The following is an 18714-nucleotide window of genomic DNA, read 5'->3' as shown; positions in this document are numbered from 1 at the left end:
GCAACGCGATCGCAATCGTGTTTTTGTTGTATTGTTTTTTCTAGTCCGTCGCTATCAATATCCTCAAACACGAATCTTTCATCCTCGCTCAAATTAATGGGGAAATTGTCGTTTTCTCAGTCCGAATAGCTGTTTTTGTTGGAGGCTCCCATTAAAATCAATGTGAGGATGTGAGGAGCCATCAACATGTGACTTCATCTTCTGTGACGTCATCTTCTGCGACTTCCGGTAGAGGCAGGGCTTTTCTCCAGTTGCAAACTTTATCGTGGATGTTCTCTACTAAATCCTTTCAGCAAAAATATGGCAATATCGCAAAATGATCAAGTATGACACATAGAATGGACCTGCTATCCCCGTTTGAATAAGAAAATCTCATTTCAGTAGGCCTTTAAAACATGCACTCCTGCATACTATACAGCCACAATAATTAATATACATTGAAATGATCAACTCTCTTACATCGCCAGTCAAAAAAGTGTGTTATTATATTTGTCATGTCGAATGTTTGATACAGTTACAGTATTAGATAGTTTATACATAATGCTGTGTCATATTTTCACCAACATATGTCATGTTCATGTAGATCACTCCTTTTCTGTAGGCATGTTTTTGCTCTACTGATGCAGGTTCTGTGTGTCATTAAATTGTGAGTGAAGCAATCACTTCCCCTTTTTCACACCACACTACCAACTGAATGCCTTTACTTGAGCATGGGAGTGGCAGATGTACACTAAAAACCTCCACCAACACTGCATGCTCACGGATGCTCTTTGGTGGGGTTTTTTTTGTGATTTCGTGGGGCGCATTGAAACTACAGTTTGTTGTTTACAGAAGAGTGTGAAGCCGTTACTCTTCGTCACAGAACATGTTGCTGCTGGAGGTCAGAATTTGGCCTACACTTGCCCTCCTCATGCACATTCAGTCCTAGGAAAAAGACAGAGCACAAGGTAATGACCTTAAAATTCTAGTATTTTTATTCTTTGCAAAGTAATTACAGGATGCATGTTTGAGTTTGAGTTGGAGTTTATTTGGAACATGCAAGCATACAACATGATACATCACAATTTCCAGTTTCTCTTTTCAACATGTTCGAAAAGGAGTAGGAAGAAGCAGAGCTTATTTAATCCTACCCCTTTTCTTTACATAACATTTTCTAAAACTTTTGTTCTTTTGTTCACTTCCTGTTCTCAATGTATTCACAATATATACTCCATAAGTAATAAGTAATCACAATAAAAATAAATAAATAATTGGTGAAGTAAGTTGTATTCCATACGATGAGATAAGTAAGATTATTTTGAGAATGAATGGGTGAATAAAATCAGAATGTTTATCATGGTTCTTTTTTTGTACTTTGTAAACGCTTCCAGTTTGAAGAGTTTCTGGAAGTGGGTCATATTAGTACATTGTTTGATTGCTTTGCTTAATCCATTCCATAATTGAATTCCACATACAGATATACTGAAGGTCTTAAGTGTCGTACGTGCATACAAATGTTTTAAATTAAATTTTTCTCTAAGATTGTATTTGTGAATTATATATTTAGTGAACTGAATTATATTTATATAGCGCTTTTCTCAAGTGACTCAAAGCGCTTTACATAGTGAAACCCAATATCTAAGTTACATTTAAACCAGTGTGGGTGGCACTGGGAGCAGGTGGGTAAAGCGTCTTGCCCAAGGACACAACGGCAGTGACTAGGATGGCGGAAGCGGGAATCGAACCTGCAACCCTTAAGTTGCTGGCACGGCCACTCTACCAACCGAGCTATACCGCTATATATTTCTCTTCTTTTGTTGAGAAGAATTGTTGTATATTCCTGGGAAGCAGGTTATAGTTTGCTTTGTGTATAATTTTAGCTGTTTGCAATTTCACTATGTCGTGGAATTTCAGTATCTTTGATTCAATAAATAAAGGGTTAGTATGTTCTCTATATCCAACATTATGTATTATTCTAACTGATCTTTTTTGTAACACTTAGTGAATGAAGTGTACTTTTGTAATTTTTTCCCCATATTTCTACACAGTTACTCAGATATGGTAACACAAGTGAGCAGTAGAGAATATAAAGTGATTTTTGGTCTAGAACATACTTGGCTTTATTCATTATTGACGTATTTCTTGCTACTTTACGTTGTATATTTTTTACATGAGATTGCCAGTTCAATTTATCATCAATCATTATACCTAGAAATTTGGTTTCATTTACTCTTTCAATTTCTATTCCGTCTATTTGTATTTGTGTTCGTCTTTCTTTTCTACTATTACCAAATAGCATTATTTTAGTTTTACTGAGATTCAATGATAGTCTGTTTTTGTCAAACCATTTTTTTAATGTGTTCATTTCTTCTGTTATTATTTGTATTATCCTCTGTGTGTGGCGACTTGTCCAGGGTGTACCCCGCCTTCCGCCCGATTGTAGCTGAGATAGGCGCCAGCGCCCCCTGCGACCCCAAAACAGGGAATAAGCGGTAGAAAATGGATGGATGGATGGTGTTCTCTACTGAACAAAACGCTGTTGTATCATCTGCAAATAATACTAACTTTAAATATCTTGTAACTTTACAAATGTCATTTATATAGAGATTGAATAATTTAGGTTGTAGTATTGATCCCTGAGGTACACCACAGGATATATTTAGCATTGTAGAAGTGTGTTCGCCGAGCTTCATGTATTGTTTCCTGTTCGTTAGATAACTTCTTATCCAATTTAAGACTAACTCTCTGATGCCATATCGTTCTTGTTTTTTTGTTAAAATATTTTGAATAATTGTGTCAAATGCTTTAGTTAGATCCATAAACACTGCTGCCGCACATTTTTTACTATCTATTGCATTGATTGAGATCACGTTCCTGGGTCATGCTGTGTGGCTGGCAGTTAATTACTTGTAAATCTCACTTTCTCTCTTGCATGATTTTTAGGATACAATAAATACTAGTGTTGTTTTTGGAGGGGTTTTAACGTGTAATTGTATGAAGTGGAGTCCTTAAAGGAAGATTTATTTTTCTTTTTAAGGCCACATAAAAGGAAAGGACTTCAGAACGCAGACCTCTGCCAGGCCAGACCTCCCAATAGTACAAGAAAGTCCTGAATCCAGACAGTTATCAGGTGTTCTGAGAACATTTTCTACCCGTAAAAAAATTTCTACCCAACGCCCCTGAGCATGCGATTCAACGCTGAAGGTTTCCTCAAACAAAATAACCATAGTATTACAGTAAGGTAAAAAAAAAAACGTTGCTATATTGTGGTTATTTTTAGCAATCGGTTACATACCAGGAAACAAGTTAAAACAAAAAAAAAAGTACAAACCTTTAATTAACCAAAATTCCATGGCTGCATGGTTGTTTTTCTATACAAGGGTTGGCATTTCAAAAAGTTAAAAGAGCAATATCGGAGCCAAACTACAAAAAATACAAATCCATATATAAGTCTTATAAACAAAGTCAACACACGATATAAGTGTCGATAGCAGCGATATTAGCTATGAAAAACGATTACGTGTCGCAGGCTGACGCAAATCTTCATTGATAGAGATGTTGAAATGTAATATGTATTTTACACATTTGTACAACATTGGAAAATATTAGTAAAACCGAGGCTTCTCAGAGGGTGAGATATCTCCTGGAAATTACTAACTTAGAATGACCAAATGTACAGATGTGTGTGTATAAACTAGAGGAAAGGTCAGGCTGTTTTCTTCTAATGGATTTATTACTGTCAGAGTTTGTTTTTGATGAACCCCAAGATGCAGAGAAGGAGGCAGGCATTGAGTAAGGAAACATGATTTAATTAAAATACAAGCACAACAACAAACAAAAAGGGTACTAACAAAAGGCGCGCACGAGCTGGATAACAAACTAAAAGAGCTAGCATGAGAGCTAGAAGATAATGAGCAGGAAACAGAAGTTGTTACTTGTAGTATGAAAACAAACTGGAAGCAGGGAACAAAAAACAGTAAGCTACAAACAGCTACCGAAATATAGCTTACCGCTACACTGCAAAGACATGACACAACACGACACGACACGACAGGGGCAGCCATACAATAATCCAGCATCTGACTGGAGGACAAAACAGGCTCTAATATTGGCTGGCTGATTGACACCAGGTGTGGCCGGCCGCTAATTAGCCACAGCTGAAGGGACACAGCACTCAGGGAGACAAACAGGAAACAGAAACAAGATAAGAGTGCTGACAGGAACTAAAGACAGGAAATAGTACACACACACACACAGGAAAAACTAAAACACAACCAACCTTTGGGCAAGCCTGACAATTACAAGCTTTGCAAGCTGGGTAACGTTTGCTGTGGTCTGGAACAACATGGCACACAAACAGAAATGCAGGCAATAATACATACATATTCACCACACCTAGTGGATACATGGATACATTAACTTTAACTTTTTATATAATGTGTCATGAGACATGCAAATGTGAATTAAATACACAGAGGACATAAGTAAATTAAATTAAATGAGCCCAAATATACCCACAAACAAGGCATAATGATGCAATATGTACATACAGCTAGCCTAAATAGCATGTTAGCATTGATAAGCTTGCAGTCACGCAGTGACCAAATATGTCTGATTTGCACTCCAGTCTAGTCAATAACATCAACAAAGATCATGTTTGTGCATTCACGCACAGCATAAAAAGTTTAGGGGACAAAATGAGACAAAGAAGGAGTGGCATAAAACATATCTTTCTGTGGCAGCATCAGAGAAAGCTGTACATGTAAACAAACTATGGTGCATTCAAAGAATGTTTAAATTAGGACAAAACGGTGTTTGCCAAATACTCTCATCAGTGAAGCATGTTTAAAATAAACAGTGGTATTTCTAACAATTAGTAATGTTTGTGTCATGTTTGTCTTCCTACAGAAACAATATTAAAACAAAACATCCCCTCTCCCCTTTTTTCCATTTTCATATATTTTTGAAAAAGCTTCAGAATGAATATCAACAAAAAGTCTTTTGACTAGTTGATATACCGTATTTCCTTGAATTGCCACAGGGCATATAGTATGCGCCTGCCTTGAATTACTGCCGGGTCAAACTCGCTTCCCAAAATAATTAGCGCATGTGAATGTTGTCTGTCTATCTGTGTTGTGCCTGCGATGAGGTGGCGACTTGTCCAGGGTGTACACCGCCTCCCCGCGACCCCAAAAAGGGAAGAAGCGGTAGAAAATGGATGGATGGATGGATGCTTAGTATTACCGCCTGGTCAAACTCGTGACGTCACGAGTGATACTTCCCCTGTCATCATTTTCAAAATGGAGGAGGCTGATTTCAATACCGGTAATTTGAAATCACATAAAGGGAAGAAGATTAAGAGCTATTCAGTAGGATTTAAGGTTCCAAGCTTACATCACACTCAAATTTTTAATGCATGCCTTTGGTAAGTGCCGGAGTGAGAAGATGTTTTAAAATAATTAGCGCTTGCTTACTTTTACCACATGTCTTTGATAAGCGTTTGAGTGAGAAGAGGTTTTAAATTAATTAGTTTGAAATACGGTATAAATAATGATAGTTGAAAAATAAAAAGCACTTGTTCAAGCACCTACTGTATTTCTGACATTTTCTGAAAATGTCATCTAAAGCTGTCCATTACCAACCAATTGATTACAAACAAAGATAAGACATTCCGGAGGAAAGTTATGTGGTAAGAACTTTTGACCATGACTGTATATACTTCGGAAGAAAATGTTTTTTTTATTTTTTTTTTCATAACTATTCTATTATGTTAAGGGTCAGTTTGACCCATTTCAGTTTTTGTGTTGATCAAAGTACTGGTTATCCTGTCTTTTTCTTGCTGAAATTTGGTGACTTTTCCTCATCTAGGGTCATGAACTGGTGTGTAAAATCTGGACACTTTGTAGTGGAATGTCTTGCAGTTAGTATACAAAGATGATGTTGCGGGTCATTTTGATCCAGACACTTTAATGAGGGTAAATAGCTTTTCAGATCCAAAATAAACATGTCTCTTTGATGTACTTTTTACTTTGATGTACAATTGTTTGTATTTTGATTGCCTCTGAGACCCAGAGCCAGGTGTGTGAAGAGAGGGAACTTTCTCACACTTGTCCTTGTCACTGTTCTCATGTCATCTCTTTGACAAACTCACCAAAAATGAGATCCAGAAGGATGACATCTGAGGAGACTTTATCACAGATTTTTAACTGGGATAGTGATGTAGAGGAAGAGATTTCAGAAACAGAGGATTTTTCAGAGACAATGTTATTGCTGATCCAGATTGTCAATTTTCCTACGATGAGGAGGATTCAGAGGACGAGTCTGCCGTTGTTCCTCCAACAGATGAAAACCAAGGAATGCAGCAATCATCATCCACAGAGGGGACATGGGCATCTAAGGACGGTAATATAAAATGGTCAACATCACCACACCCAAGCCGAGTTAGACTATCATCTATCCAATGTGATCAAAATGACTCCCGGTCCTACACGATTTGCTGTCACACGGGTTGATGAGATTCAATCAGCATTTCAGCTCTTCATATCCCCACCAATAGAGAGGATTATACTGGAAATGACCAATTTAGAGGGGAGACGTGTGTTTCAAGAGAAATGAAAGCCACTGGATCAGACTGACTTGCATGTTTACATTGGAGTTCTGTTATTAGCTGGAGTGTACAGGTCACAGGGAGAAGCCACTGCAAGTCTATGGAATGAAGAGAATGGAAGGCCAATCTTTCGTGCAACAATGTCTCTGGATACATTCCACATGATATCTCGTGTGATCCGCTTTGACAACCGCGACACCAGAACTGGTCGACGTGAAAGAGACAAACTAGCTGCGATCAGAGATTTGTGGGATAAATGGGTTAAAAGTGTACCTTTGGTGTACAATCCTTTGATAAAGCCTCCTCAGATGTCATCCTTCTGGAGCTCATTTTTGGTGAGTTTGTCAAAGAGATGACATGAGAACATTGACAAGGACAAGTGTGAGAAAGTTCCCTCTCTTCACACACCTGGCTCTGGGTCTCAGAGACAATCAAAATACAAACAATTGTACATCAAAGTAAAAAGTACATCAAGGAGACATGTTTATTTTTGGATCTGAACAGCTATTTACCCACATAAAAGATCCTAGGTAAAAATGACTCGCAACATCATCTTTGTATACAAACTCTGCACAGACATTCCACTACACATCAAAATGTCCAGATTAACACACCAGTTCATGACCCTAGATGAGGAAAAGTCACAAAATTTCAGCAAGAAAATGAAAGGATAACAGTACTTTCGTCAACACAAAACTGAAATGGGTCAAATTGGCCCTTAACATAATACAATTGGAATTAAAAATGTATTGTATGTCACTTTTCTAAATGTTTATATAACCTAAAATAAAGTTTTTATTGGTTTAACCTGTTTTCTTGACTGTTTTGAGTGCATTTAGACAGAACGGGTAAAAATGACCCGCAACATACCCAATGTCATTTTTTTTACATAAAAGCCACTGGGCTTGCATAATTTACAATGTTTCTTTTTCGGAAATTAGAGAGGTAGGTTTGAACAGTGTGAAGTATTACTTAATTTCGAGGACTCCTCAAAGATGGATGCTTTTGACCTTCAACGCCTTCACCACCGCCCTCTGGGCCTGTGGATGATTTACCAGCGCTATATAGCGGCAGCGGTGTCTCCTCAAACGCACCCCCTCCCTCTATTGCAAGTTGGTGTGATGTACGTACCAGTGTTAATTTTGTTGACGAAAAATTTTCGTCATAGTTATGGTCAATGACCTTTTTTTTCCGACTAAAACGAGACAATAACTAAATAAAAAATAATTTATGCGGACTAAGACAATGACGATGTTTATTGACATATTCGTCAACGAATAAAAACAAGACGAAAATGTCAGCCAGAGACGAGATCCAATCGGAACTCATTTCGTTAGGAAGAGGCGGGAGGAGTTGGGAAGAGAACCAATCAGAGCGACGTGGTAAGGAAGTTACGTAAACGTAGTTTGCGTTTGAGACTGACCCGGGAATGCGCTGTAGAAGACAACATGTCAACGCCAGGGAGGAAAAGGAGAGAGGACATATGGGGAAATTTTATATTTGACGTCAAAGATAATAAGACGCAGTGTAAGAAATGCAGCGCGAGGATTACGGTGAAAAACACAACAAACTTGAAGAGACATTTACAGTCGAATCACGCCGAAATCCACACAGGTAAGCATTTTCCACAACATACAACTCACTCGACGTTATCCCGTTTATTACACGGCTAACTCGTGAAATACTAAATTTGAGACATGATTTTCATCAAAATACGACTTGTATCGGTGATTTTTCCGCTGTGTTGCTTTGACTTTCGGAAATTGAAGGGAAGGTTTACATATTACCCATTAGTCGACTAAATCTACTGTAGTTTTCGTCGACTATAATCTTATGATATTTCGTCAACTAAAACTAGACTGACACTAAAACAATTTAAATAACTAAATTATGACTAAAACTAAATTACATTTTAGTCAAAGGACTACGACTAAAACTAAATCAAATGTTGCTGTCAAAATTAACACTGATACGTACCATGTTTAATGTGTGCCATGCTATGTGAGGTTTTTTCCTTGGACTCAGTCTGGAGCCCTACTGAGGGTCTAGCCTTAGACTGATATTTATTTTTACCCCCCCCTCTCTCCCAATGTCACACTTTACTCACTTTTTTAAGGAGCGCCGTAAGTGGCTGATTCGTTGGCGGTGTTGTCTTGTCCCTCCCTGTAACATATGTCTGCTTTTAGCGGGACTGTGCCGAAAATCAATCAATCAATCAATGTTTACTTATATAGCCCTAAATCACTAGTGTCTCAAAGGGCTGCACAAACCACTACGACATCCTCGGTAGGCCCACATAAGGGCAAGGAAAACTCACACCCAGTGGGACATCGGTGACAATAATGACCCAGTGGGACGTCGGTGACAATGATGACTATGAGAACCTTGGAGAGGAGGAAAGCAATGGATGTCGAGCGGGTCTAACATGATACTGTGAAAGTTCAATCCATAATGGATCCAACACAGTCGCGAGAGTCCAGTCCAAAGCGGATCCAACACAACAGCGAGAGTCCCGTTCACAGCGGAGCCAGCAGGAAACCATCCCAAGCGGAGGCGGATCAGCAGCACAGAGATGTCCCCAGCCGATACACAGGCAAGCAGTACATGGCCACCGGATCGGACCGGACCCCCTCCACAAGGGAGAGTGGGACATAGAAGAAAAAGAAAAGAAACGGCAGATCAACTGGTCTAAAAAGGGAGTCTATTTAAAGGCTAGAGTATACAAATGAGTTTTAAGAAATGAAATTTCGTTGTACTTGTGCAATGAAAATAAAGATCTATCCTATCCTATCCTGTCTTATCCTATCCTATCCTATCCTATCCTATCCTATCCTATCCTATCCTATCCTATCCTATTTCTAGGAAATAAAAGTTTATTATACAGTAGGTTGATGTGCATTAACATTTCCAGCTTGTACCCTAAGCCTCCATTTCTAATGAACACTGCAATAACACAGCTTTTTGTCTTATCTATTTGTGTGTGAAGTGTTCAAAAACAAGATAATTTAACGACGGAATAGGGGCTTTCTGTTCTGGATTCTGCTTGGCACTATTGTGGAGGTGCATTGAAATGTCAAAAGTCCACCTCTTGTCACTCACTTGAAATGTGTGAATACAAATGGCGTAGCAGTGAATCAGGCCAACATCTCTTTGGGTAAAAATCCTCATGGGGCCTGAGAGGAAGGGTGGATGATATGCTGCACTGATACGTTCTGCTGTAATTACTGCTCTGAAAAATAATCATTCATGATAGGAATATTTTCGGCATCAAATACATTTGCAAAAACATACATTTGTGCTATTTTGTATGTGACAGTGAGAATGACGCTGAATGCGTCCAGATCAGAGCACGGGTCCCTCATGGCCAACTCCTCATGCGGCCACAATATGACAGAGTGGGAGGAGCTTATGGACAAAATGTACACATACTTCTACCTGCTGCTCTTCATACCAGGACTGCTGCTCAATACCATTGCTTTGTGGTTCTTCTGCAGACAGAATAGGTAGACACACACACACACACACACACACACACACATAATTGTGTTGGACATATGTTTTACAGTACTCTTCACAGTATTTTGTGTGTGACAGAAAGAAGACCAAGACGGTGATCTTCATGGTGAACTTGGCCTTGGCCGACCTGGTCCACATCCTCTCTCTGCCACTAAGGATCTATTATTACTTGACACATACGTGGCCCTTTGGACACACTGTCTGCTTGCTCTGCTTCTACTTGAAGTACCTCAACATGTACGCGGCTATTGGATTCTTGGTAAGCAACAACTGTGAGAATGACCTATCAATCAATCAATGTTCATCTATATTGCCCTAAATCACAAGTGTCTCAAAGGGCTGCACAAGCCACAGCGACATTCTCGGTTCAGATCCCACACTAGGGAAAGAAAAAAATGATGCATGCAGATAAAAATAATGCTGAAGTGACAATAAGCATTGTAGCATTTGCGTGCACTTCCTCTTCAGGCAGCAGACAGGAGGAGGAACATTTTTAAGTGGGCTCAATTGGTAAGTTTAAACTAATTATCATTTAAAAAGTACATTTAACATAAACTCCAAATATTTACGATCTGATGTACTCAAATATTCGAGTTTATGAACTCAAAAAATATGTGGCAACTGATTGCCTCACTTTTTTGGAGTTGTGCTTACTTATTCGGATTTATAGTATGCGACCAATTTAGTGCATGGAAACATGGTGACCGATTAGCCTTGATAAATCACACCATGTGTGCTAATGATTAAATAAGCCCCTCCCTCTCCTAGTATCCTCTGTGTTCTGATGACCATATAATGTGCATATTCATGAAAACAGACACGCCAAATAATTGCGCCCCTTACTTAAGATACGCAATCATCTGTGCACAAACCTAGTATTGATTGATTAAAACTTTGATTAGTAGATTGCACAGTACAGTACATAATCCGTACAATTGACCACTAAATAGTAACACCTGAATAATTTTTTCAACTTTTTTAAGTCGGGGTCCACGTTAATCAACTCATGGTATAGCATACTTGCCAACCTTGAGACCTCCAAATTCGGTAGGTGGTGATTGGGGGGCGTGGTTGGGGGCGTGGTTAAGAGGTGAGGAGTATATTTACCGCTAGATTCATAGGTTCACCAAGTCAAGTATTTCATATATATATATATATATATATATATATATATATATATATATATATATATATATATATATATATATATATATTTACATATATATGTAGGTGTGGGAAAAATCACAAGACTACTTCATCTCTACAGATCTGTTTCATGAGGGGTTCCCTCAATCATCAGGAGATTTTAATGGAAGCATTCACATACAATGGTTTATATAGGGCACAGAGTGGGTGGGTACAAGCAGGCGTAGGATGTGGTGATTGGCTCATGTGTTACCTAGGAGGTGTTTCCGTCTGTGGCGGCATGTTGAAATGATTTCACCGCGCTTGTTGAGGGATGATAGATCTGGATGATATATAATAAACAGTTTCTCTTTTAAGCATAGGTTGCATCTTTTATTACCACTGTTGAAAGGTGTGCTGGATGCAAGAATTTGCCATGTTATTGAATATTCAACATTATTGTCTTTGAGGTTCCAAATGTGTTTGCTGAGTTCTGTAGAATTCCGCAAAGTCTGGTTTCTAAAGGAGGCGTTGTGATTATTCCATCTTGTTTTGAACGCTCCTTCGGTTAATCCTACGAACGTGTCGGATGTGTTAATGTCCTTGCGTGTTACCTTTGCTTGGTAAACGACTGATGTCTGTAAGCACCCTCCGTTGAGAGGGCAATCAGGTTTCTTGCGACAGTTACATTCCTTATTGGTTTCAGAGTTGTTAAGTCTGGGGGTAGGCAGTCCTTTTGCAATTGCTTTGTTGTGGTTTGAAATGATTTGTTGTATGTTATTCATACAGCTGTAGCTCAATTTAATGTTGTTCTTGTTGAATATTTTTCTTAGGGTTTTGCCTTTGGGGAAGTGTTTGTCGATCAGAGTGAGGAACTTGCGGCCGATGTTGGTTGAGACGATTTTGCTGAATGGCGGATTGTACCAGATGATGTTGTTTCGTTTTCTACTCTTTTTTGGTTGGTTTCCTGGAGTGGTTCATAGGTGAGGGTGAAGTTATATCCGCTTTCATCAAGTGCTTTCTGGTACGGGGGGGTTGCTTGGTCGAATTCAGCTTTGCTAGATGACAGCATCGATAGCCTTTTATTAATTCCGGTAGGTATTCTTTTCGTGGTGGTGGGTGGGTGTTTGCTGTCATGGTGCACGTATTGGAGTGTTGTGTTGGGTTTCGTGAATGGTTGGTAGCTGTTATTTCTCAGGTTGAAAGTGACGTCGAGGAAGTTGACGGTTTGCTTGTTGGCTTCAATCGTGATCCGTAGGCCGTTTTCTTTGAAGATTTGGCATATGCGCTTCTTGGTGTTCTCGCTGCTCCTTGGCGAGGCGCGGCACACTGCCAGTCCGTCATCACGGTAAATACCAAGGTTCAGGTTGAGGCTAGCAAGCTGGGAGAGGAGGAAACTCCCAACGAGTTCGCACGTTTCTGCTCCGTCAAAACTCCCCATAGTAACGTCAAATGTTGAATTGTTCTTTTTTTGCCATGGTGTACTGTTGTGGATGAGTATGGAGTTCTTTGCGTGGATGATGATGTTTCTTTTGTTGCCTGTGATTGAGTCGTAGTCCGAGGCGAAGTTCTATCATCCCTCAACAAGCGCAGTGAAATCATTTCAACATGCCGCCACAGACGGAAAGACCTCCTAGGTAACACATGAGCCAATCACCACACCCTACGCCTGCCTGTACCCACCCACTCTGTGCCCTATATAAACCATTGTATGTGAATGCTTCCATTAAAATCTCCTGATGATTGAGGGAACCCCTCATGAAACAGTTCTGTAGAGATGAAGTAGTCTTGTGATTTTTCCCACACCTACATATTGCGCTCTACCACGGTATCGAGCCCTATTCTCTGGATAATCCAATCAAGACATATTTACATATACATATATATATATATATATATATATATATATATATATATATATATATATATATATATATATATATATATATATATATATATATATATGCAGGTATAGCTCGGTTGGTAGAGCGGCTGTGCCAGCAACTTGAGGGTTGCAGGTTCGATCCCCGCTTCCGCCATCCTAGTCACTGCTGTTGTGTCCTTGGGCAAAACACGTTACCCACCTGCTCCCACTGCCACCCACTCTGGTTTAAATGTAACTTAGATATTGGGTTTCACTATGTAAAGCGCTTTGAGTCACTAGAGAAAAAGCGCTATATAAATATAATTCACTTCACTTCACACATATATATATATATATATATATATATATATATATATATATACTGTATATATATATATATATATATATAAGTATATATATATATATATATATATGAAATACTTGATTTTCAGTGAATTCTAGCTATATATATATGTATATATATATATATATATATATATATAAGAAATACTTCAATTTCAGTGTTCATTTATTTACACATTTACACACATAACACTCATCTACTCATTGTTGAGTTGAGGGTTGAATATTCCATCCTTGTTTTTCTAGGGTTGAATATTCCATCCTTGTTTTTCTAACCATATGCATGTACACTAAATGACAGTATTGTCCTGTTTAAGAGTGTCAAAACACATTGCTGTTTGGCAGACAAACTGCTTTAGGTAGACGAATTTGGACTGTTTTTGTTGTGTGTTGTTTTACCGCGCTGGGATGACGATAATGAAACTGCCTAACAATAAACCCACATAAGAATCCAAGAACTCACCCTCGATCATTCTACAGTTATAACGTCATTGGGCAGACACGCTTTTTGTACACGTCACTCAAGTCCGCATTGAGCTGGAGGAGGCGTGGCCTCCAGCTTCGCCTGAATTTCGGGAGAAAATTTGTCCCCGGGAGGTTTTCGGGAGAGGCGCTGAATTTCGGGAGTCTCCCGGAAAATCCGGGAGGGTTGGCAAGTTGTTATCAAGTTTGCACGTGCAAACCGTTAGTAGACCAGGCCCTAAATGGATTTTTTTTTGGTTTGTTTTCCAGACGTGCATCAGTGTGCAGAGGTGTGTGTTCCTGCTTGACCCCTTCTCCACACGAAGGTGGAGAAGCCGCTATGACCTTGCCATCAGCGTGGTGGTGTGGGTGCTGGTCGGTCTGGCCTGCTCACTTTTCATCGTCATGCGAGTCAGCAGCAGCACCTCGAACCCCTCCATAACTTCTCAGCATGTCTTAAACATGTCCGCTTTTCTGCACGTCACCCAGGAGCCAGCCCGCTGTTTCAAAGACTTGCCCATGCGTCAGGTGCCCCTCCCACTTGGTGTCACCTTGATGGTGATCTGCGAGCTGTTTGGTTTCTTGATTCCTTTGGTCTGCATTAGTTACAGCTCTGTCTGCATCAGCCGCTTGCTCTACCAGAACTACTCGCAGGCTTCAGACAACTCCTCCTTACGTCGCCTCCCCTCATTAACCTCGGCTGATGTCAACCAAACTATTAGGGAGAAGCGGCATGCCTTGCGGATGGTGCTGAGCTGCTCCATCGTGTTCCTGTTGTGCTTTGCCCCGTACCACATCAACTTCCTTCTTTACCTAATGGTACAGCAAGGTCTTGTATCACATTGTGCCTTCAGGCTGGCCGTACGCCACTTCCACCCAGTTTCTCTGTGTCTGGCCAACCTAAGCTGCTGCCTCAACCCTCTACTCTACTACTTCCTCACCGCAGAATTCAAGTTGCACCTTGGCAGGCGCACCTTATCGTCGACCAACTCCCACTCTCTGCTGTCGAGCAGACTGACGAATTATGATAGTAGCTCTCCACACAGAAGGTAGAGTGGTCTTCAGCCTGTCAGTCTTCATTTGAAAGTAGAACGCCAAATAGTGAGGAGGCTAAACAGGGTGAAAACGGCGAAAAAACAATCATGATTCATTTCATCCTATCCTTGGATCTCAATATCACTATTTGTTTTTAACATGCCAGTTTTAAAGCATCGGTACTAAAAAAAACCTAAAGAAACTAGAGATGAACATAAGAGTGGAACCTCAATTTATGAGCCCCTCATTGTAGGAATTTTTCCATTTACGAACCGCGAACAGATATAAAATAAACTTAGTTGTACAAACTTAATCTCCGCGTATGAACAATCAATTGTTAGCGAGCCGATTGATCTCCGGTGCTCGTTTATTCAGCAAAGCAGTTATTTCATTATAGCGTCTGTCCTATTTGCTGCTTTGTAAGCGTTTCAAGTGGTTTTTAGCCTTTTCACAACGTGTTTCTATTTTTTGTCAATTTGAGCCCAAAGAAATTGATGTGTGGTTTGAAATATTCCGAAAGTATCCACAGCGTTGTTGACACTTCTCTGTATGCAAATGCAACTGTCCATATTTGTCAATTCGAAGATTTTCTCTATGGATGTTTTTTATTCATTATTATTTCTTGGTCTGGTTTCCTCTTATTTATTTTATTTTTGTTCCATGGCCATGGAACAAATTACAAATTGATCTGAGGCTACCTGTACTGATCACAATGGGGGCATTTTAGGCTATTTTAAAAGATCGAAAAAGCTGTTCACATCAGGCACTGTACTTGTTTTAACTTGTTTTGGAATATATTTTTTTATTGAAACATTTACATTTTTACCAATTGCATGTTCTTATGTTCATCATGTAAGTAATTTGTGCATTGAACTATGATGTTTTACTACTACTGTTTTTATTGTTTTTATATGTATTTATGAAACCTGTTTTTGCTGGCCTCGTAGCGAGATCGCTTTTGTAGAAGACATTTGAATCCCAGTGAGTTTTACCCGGTTAAACAAAGAAAAAAGAAAAAAAAAAAGAAAAATAAGATCTCGTAAAAGTCTCTGCTATTTCCCTGCACGGCGAAACTGCAACAGAATGGCGGTGCGGATTGCAGGACGGCTGATGGAGGCACCGTTCTGTGGCAACGCCATTATGCATCCAGTTGAAATCCCTGGTTATACCTCTTGGCGTGTGACTTGCAATTATCTTCTAAAACACTAATGGTTTACTAAGATCCAAACACCACGCGCTCAAGGCCGTACGCTATATATAATACAGCGTGTACATTAGTGGGCGTGTTGCCTGCAATTTACTAAGACTGCTTGTAAAACTGAAAAGTGGTGCAAATTGTCTAAATCAGTGGTCCCCAACCATTTTGTATCTGCGGACCGGTCAACGCTTAATAATTCGTCCCGCAGCCCGGGGGTGGGGGGAATCCTTTATTTATTTATTTTTTTCTTTGTCATGAAAAAGGGATGTTTTTGTGGTTGGTGCACTAATTGTAAGTGTATATTGTGTTTTTATGTTGATTTAATTTAAAAAATAAATAAATAATTGTATTTATTTATTTTTTATTTTTTTTAAATAAAAATGAATAAAAAATTATTCTGCAGCCCGGAAACAATCGGGCCACGGCCCGGTGTTTGGGGACCACTGGTCTGAATGACAATTTTTACCTGCTGCATTTTGCTATAATTTCAAACATGCAGGAGACATGTAATAAATTCCAAAGTTTAAGATATATATTTTTGTTATATCGCCAAAGCTGCGCTCATTTTAGAGAAGCTTCACTTGCTCCAGTTCAAGGCGCAAAAAATGCATACTTAGGGGAGTTTTTTCTCGTATAAGAAACATTTTATTATATATATTCTATGTGAAATAAACACGCGTCATTAAAATATATGAAATGACACATAAATGCGTAAAACACATTTGTCTTTACATAAGCCCTGAAATCCCTTGGCAGCTATAAAATTGTAAAACAATGTTGCCAAATAGATGATATGTCCAATATTTTTTAATTTCTAACTGTCCAAATATGTTGACACTCTCGTCTGTCCATCGTTCGTCAATGCGTCGCAGGCACTGATCTTGCAGCCGTGTGTGATAAATGAAACGCAGAATAGTGTGCGTATTGTGCGGTTCCGTGAGGATGATAAAACATGTTTGTGATTTGTGTCATAGGAACACGACGGGCCATTACTCTAATGTTTTAATTTTTTAAATGTTTTTTCACAGAACATGAAGTTATTGACTTATCAATGTAAATCTTTCTGTGGCGGTCCAAAACCTATGTATGGTAAACACTGGTTTGAGCGCACGACTTTAGAACCATTCTTTTTTTATTTATTGTATTAATTACGCTGCAATTATGATAAATTAATTACTTACATGATTAAAGGCCTACAAAACCCACTACTACCGACCACGCAGTCTGATAGTTTATATATCAATGATGAAATATTAACATTGCAACACATGCCAATACGGCCTTTTTAGTTTACTAAATTGCAATTTTAAATTTCCCCGGGAGTTTCTTGTTGAAAACGTCGCGGAATGATGACGTGTACGCGTGACGTCACGGACTGTGAGGAAATATTAGCGCAGCGCACTCACACAGCTAAAAGTCGTCCGATTTAACCGCATAATTACACAGTAGTTTAGACATCTGGGTAGCTGAATCTTTTGCAATGTGTTCATTTAATAATGGAGAATATAAAAAACAATGCTGTTGGTGGAAAGTGGTGGATTGCAGCTGTCTTTAGCACCGAGACCCAGCTGGCGTTTCTTTGTTTGTTGTGAAAGCAGAGCGGTCAAGCGAACATGTTTTCTCTGCGTCAACCAGCATGTTTTTGGATGGGGAAATTGTGATATATATCTTACCGAAGACATCCGTGGATTATTCGTCGTTCTGCAGCAGCTGTGAGCTTGGCTCCTCGGCTTCTCTCTGAGACACAGTGTGTTCAACGCAGCCATCCGACCTCGAGGTATGTCTTTACAATCTTTACTTTACAATTTTTTAAATCTCACTAAAACACTATTAAAACAATAAGCAGATAAGGGATCTTCCAGAATTTTCCTAGTACATGTGTCTAATTACATCTGAAACACTCACACTGCCGTCGCCCGGAGCTGTCGCTTTTTTTTTTTTTTCTCGTCCGTCAATATCCTCAAACACGAATCTTTCATCCTCGCTCAAATTAATGGGGAAATTGTCGGTTTCTCGGTCAGAATCGCTCACGCTGCTGGTGTCCATGATTGTAATCAATGGGTGGATGTGAAAAGTCCGACAGTCTGTGACGTCACGCGCACTACTTCTGGGAAAGGCAGGGCTTTTTTAAGAGCGACCAAAAGTTGCGAACTTTATCGTCGATTTTCTCTACTTAATCCTTTCAGCAAAAATATGGCAATATCGCGAAGTGATCAAATAGAATGGACCTGCTATCCCTGTTTGAATAAGAAAATCTAATTTCAGTAGGCCTTTAAAGTAAAAGTTTAAAAAGTATGTGGATTGGAACTGCTCTGACAAGTAGAGTTTATAATTGATTATTGATTCCCGGGCGTGGCCACCGCTTTTTTTGATTTACTGATACTTTTATTAGTAGATTGCACAGTTCAGTACATATTCCGTACAATTGACCACTAAATTTTACCACCCGAATAAAGTTTTTCAACTTGTTTAAGTCGGGGTCCACGTTAATCAGTTCATGGTGCTCACTGCTCCCCTCATCTCCCAGGGGTTGAGGGCGATGTGATACGACTGGTTGGCATAGTG

The 18714-nt window shown here is 39.3% G+C and overlaps 1 protein-coding gene across 1 annotated transcript; it reads left to right on the top strand.

The window, feature by feature from the left end:
* Positions 1-674: 674 nt before the first annotated feature.
* Positions 675-18622, top strand: p2ry10 (P2Y receptor family member 10). Its single transcript, XM_061901770.1, has 4 exons — positions 675-947; positions 9903-10089; positions 10181-10361; positions 14187-18622. Exons 2-4 carry the CDS (start codon positions 9908-9910, stop codon positions 14967-14969), a joined length of 1146 nt encoding a protein of 381 aa, XP_061757754.1. The 5' UTR covers positions 675-947; positions 9903-9907; the 3' UTR covers positions 14970-18622.
* The last annotated feature ends 92 nt before the right edge of the window (positions 18623-18714 follow it).

Source organism: Nerophis ophidion, linkage group LG05 (assembly GCF_033978795.1).
Source record: "Nerophis ophidion isolate RoL-2023_Sa linkage group LG05, RoL_Noph_v1.0, whole genome shotgun sequence".
Taxonomy (NCBI): domain Eukaryota; kingdom Metazoa; phylum Chordata; class Actinopteri; order Syngnathiformes; family Syngnathidae; genus Nerophis; species Nerophis ophidion.
This window is presented reverse-complemented; position numbering and strand designations above follow the sequence as displayed.

What these genes read in the sequence shown, in the direction of transcription:
- p2ry10 (XM_061901770.1), top strand. Translation starts at nt 9,908, where the DNA reads ATGACGCTGAATGCGTCCAGATCAGAGCACGGGTCCCTCATGGCCAAC. An exon ending in TTCTTCTGCAGACAGAATAG is followed by an intron (nt 10,090 to 10,180) that starts GTAGACACACAC and finishes TGTGTGTGACAG; the next exon opens with AAAGAAGACCAAGACGGTGA. An exon ending in ACGCGGCTATTGGATTCTTG is followed by an intron (nt 10,362 to 14,186) that starts GTAAGCAACAAC and finishes TTTGTTTTCCAG; the next exon opens with ACGTGCATCAGTGTGCAGAG.